This window comes from Ixodes scapularis, unplaced genomic scaffold, assembly GCF_016920785.2.
Source record: "Ixodes scapularis isolate PalLabHiFi unplaced genomic scaffold, ASM1692078v2 PGA_scaffold9__187_contigs__length_104089568, whole genome shotgun sequence".
NCBI lineage: Eukaryota > Metazoa > Arthropoda > Arachnida > Ixodida > Ixodidae > Ixodes > Ixodes scapularis.
In genome coordinates this window covers 4,861,467-4,865,426 of record NW_024609884.1, presented here as the reverse complement: position 1 = coordinate 4,865,426, position 3,960 = coordinate 4,861,467, and the positions used below count along the sequence as shown (strand labels likewise).

The 3,960-nt window shown below is 43.4% G+C and overlaps 1 protein-coding gene across 1 annotated transcript; it reads left to right on the top strand.

The window, feature by feature from the left end:
* The first annotated feature begins 2,234 nt into the window (after nt 1-2,234).
* On the top strand, nt 2,235-3,418 carry LOC121045911 (cuticle protein 64). The gene is made up of 2 exons (XM_040499382.2): nt 2,235-2,246; nt 3,032-3,418. Exons 1-2 carry the CDS (start codon nt 2,235-2,237, stop codon nt 3,416-3,418), a joined length of 399 nt encoding a protein of 132 aa, XP_040355316.1.
* Nucleotides 3,419-3,960: the final 542 nt, after the last annotated feature.

Genomic DNA, 3,960 nt, shown 5'->3' with positions numbered 1-3,960 from the left:
GATGGTCAGACTCTTTCCGTATATATGGCTCTCGAAAGGGGTGCCACTAAGCGCTACTAGCGTAAGCGTAAGCTGGTACTACAAACGGTCCGCCCTCCAGAAATTTATTTTGGTTATTGTTGGGTCCGCCCTCGTATATAAATTTACAGAAGAACATTATTATAGAGCAGTGCCTTATTTTATCTGAACGTTGAACCAACATAATTAAAGCGCTAGCTTCGTGCTTATTGCTCATACCTGCAAAGGGCTAGCCAATGACTCTTAATCGCGGAATGAGTGCTATTTCAACCTCGAAGTATACAATTATGTTATTCGTTTCAAATAACGTTTGGTTCATCAAATCTAGAGGTGGTAAAGTCGGTAAAAACATTGGGTGTGCTTTTCACTGGATCATTGCCATGGAATGAGCACGTTGAACATGTACATAAAAAAGCTAGCAAATCTATTGGTCTCCTTTGTAGAAACCGTTATGTCTTCCCAACAAGAGTGAATTTACTTTTTATATTATTCTTTCGTTCACACTCACTATGTATATTGTCATTTAGTTTGGGGCCAAACAACAAAACATAACTTAACAAGACTATTACTAAACCAAAAGAGGGCTCTTCGAATTGTTGCGAATGTTTCCTTTTTGCATCCATCTAAGGAATTCTTTTACGGCATTGTGTCGTTCCTAAAGCACAACTGTATGAGTTTAGATCGCTGGTGAAGTATAACGTAACCTTAAAACATAAAAATACATTTTTTTTTTATTTCTGCGCTGTCATGCTTAACAAATTTAAAGCATAAGTATATACGTCACTCGCGATGGCGGGTATTTGAGTGTTTCAACACCCCGTACTAATTACGGTTTTCCATTATTAAAATATGTGCTGCCACCTTTACTTCATTAACTTGAAGCAAATAATGTGTCTACTTGACAAGACAGATTGAATGTTAGCAAACATAGTATTAGAGTCTCATTTTCTATGTGATACTTTGTTGTGTAACGCATGTGTTGTAAAAATATTCTTCTGTGTGGGCAAATGTCGTTTTAATTAATATTCTAAATATACAATACATTGATAAAAGTGTAGTGTGTGTTTATTTGTGTTTCTTTTAAGCTGTTTTCCCGCCAAAGTGTGTATGGGAGTTAGGGCCTCGTCAAACTGCAGTAGCAGTTTTTTGTCCGCGTTTCCACCTTTCTTCACTGTATAATGAAGAAAAAGCAAAATAAAAGCTTTATTATTGTTATTATTTAATAACCTGCAGTATTTTATTTCTTTGAAAATGGATGCAAACGTTTCCCCACTATTAATGATACAGCCGGTGCTTTGACACAAATGAGGGTCATTGGAGGTTTGAAGTTTCATTTTATTGTATATATCAGTATTTGTATATCCAAATACTTTTCCCTGGTATCTCTTCCTACCCCTGCTGCATGCATATCTCTGGTAAACTTTCTAATGTTAGCTTCACAATGATGAATACACTGTTTCCTATAAAATAAGTAAATAAATAAATAACTCACGATTGTGTAGGCTATCGTCACATAATCTCAGAATCGAGTAACTTAGTTCCAAAGATAAGTTCCTGAATCGAAATATTCATGTTTAAAAACTTTACGATTTTATCGTAACACACTGTACTTCTGCAGGCCGGAGTCCCTAACAATGATTCGCCGATTGGAGAGGAAAACCCCTATGAACATATTTGCGGAGATTGCACGCCAGACAAAACTACGAAATTGTTCAAGGAGGCTGCGATCGAGTGAGCCCACATCCGAGAAACCCTGAAAGCGAGGTAATCGCAGCTCTCTCTCTGTGAAAACCGCCCCGAGACAAATCTCGACTAAATGTCGGGTTGGAAGTTTGCTGCCTGCTTTTAGACTTTTGTTTTATATATACACTGCCCATTCTGTTTCTTTTTTTTGTCTCGTGCGCTGCGTAGAATCGCAGTGTCGTTTCTCTTTTATTGTTTAGTTCTATCCGGGAGGGCAAACGTTCAGGTGGCGAGAAGGCGACAGGTGCCTTGAGAGGCGTGGACGAATGTGTCTCGCTCACTGCCGTATTGATTTTCATCAGCGGCTCCCACCCTATCTTATTGCTGCGTTAATATTTCGGGCCACTGTTTCTGTTACCGATTGGGACGCCAAGGATTTCTCATTTGGGGGTCACTCAAGTAGTATAAAAGTTCAGATCGACGGTTCGCCAAATATCAGTTCTCTCGGAAACCTCCAGAGGAATACCGGCACCATGAACACCCTCGTAAGTGCCGGAGGCTTTGGACTGCCACCGTTTCTTCTTGTTTCGCTACCTAATGGATCTCTGATCGGTTGCTTTCGCTCGGTTATGCCTCTGTGATCAATCGAATAAGAATGTGCCTCTCCATAACCCAGCATTTTTTGCGAACCTTCTTGATTTGCGTGGACCAGGTTTCACGGGTTCAAATCAACGAGGTTCGCAGAACTGTCTACTTCCGGCCAGATATTGTATTCCCCCATCCACGCTGTCTAGACACCGAATTTGACTTTGTATAAAGCCAATGGTGCTTTCTAGACACAGTTTAGCCTGTTTGGGATCATTGTGTGACGTTCCAAATCGTCTTGCGTTCTTCGTTTCGAAACTTCAGTGATGTGTCTGGTTTCTTGTACGCGAACTGTCGAGCCATCAAAAGAGTTGACTTAGGAAGGTATCTATATTTAGCGGGTCTTTAACCATACATTCCCATTATAAATATTTCGAGCACAACCTTCTAAGAATATATTTGATCAAACCGTTTACTAGCTTCAGCCAAACGCGGTATGTATATATATCAGGGTCCTGGACAGTGTTCTTGGATATCACGCGGATTGCATTAAACTTATGAGAGTTACCTTATAATTTAACTGCAGTATATGTTCGTTTTGAACTTGGTTGAGTTCCTTCTCATTCATCACTAGCAGCACGATGGTGCAGGCTCAGCCTAAGATGCATCTACCCTCATCTTCCATTCTCAATCGCATTTTCGCCTTCGCACCTGTCGGCTCAACGAAGCTTCATATGCTTTGCAGGTCGTCTTCGCCGCTCTTATTGCTTGCGCCTACGCCGGCGGTTTCGGCTATGGTGGCCTCGGCCTCGTCGGTGGCTACGGCCACGGTCACGGCCACGCCCACGCTGTGGCTGTCCCCGTTAAGACCGTCTCCTACGTGAAGAGGCCCGTCGTCAGCGTTGGCTACGTCACCCGCCCCGTTGTGAGCTACGTCAAGCAGCCCGTGGCCACCGTCTCCCACACCGTCCAGCCCGTTGTCTCCGTCAGCCACGCCGTCGTCGGCGTCGGCCACGGTGGATACGGTGGCGGATACGGCTACGGTGGCGGACTTCTCGCCGGAGGTCTCGTCGGCGGCTATGGCGGACACGGCTACGGCTTCGGAGGCTACGGTCTCAAGGGCTTCCACTAAACCCCTTCCACTCCAGACGATCGCTGGCTAGCTGCGGTTGTACCGCACTTGCTTCCTGTGAGTCCTAGCTACTTTAAAAATCATATTGCGACACAGGCGGGTATGCCCTTCAAAGACACCTATATGCAGTCGAGCACAATGAGATTATAATGATCTAACGGAGTCAGGAGAGTTAAGGGGACGATGTAGAGTGCATATGAGGGCGTTCTTATTTTTTTACAATACGTGCCTTTATTCAAAAGCGTCTGGAACGAGTTTGCACGCCGCGTCGCACAGGTAGATCCCAGAACCAAATGGATTTAATCGCTGAAAAAAAAAAAAAAACTTGAACAGCAGGAGAGACTTCATTTATCAGCCGTTTCGGGAATATAATTTCTTCCTCCAAGTTGTCAAAGGCAAGGGGGTATTCTTATAACCAATCGTCGCGCAGTCTCCTTCGTACAAAATGTTACCAATTATGGATTCGAAGCGTCTAAGCTCAACGATCTGAACGCAGTGAAAACCAATGGCTCACCTCTAAGCTAAATGCATCCTTCGTTGCA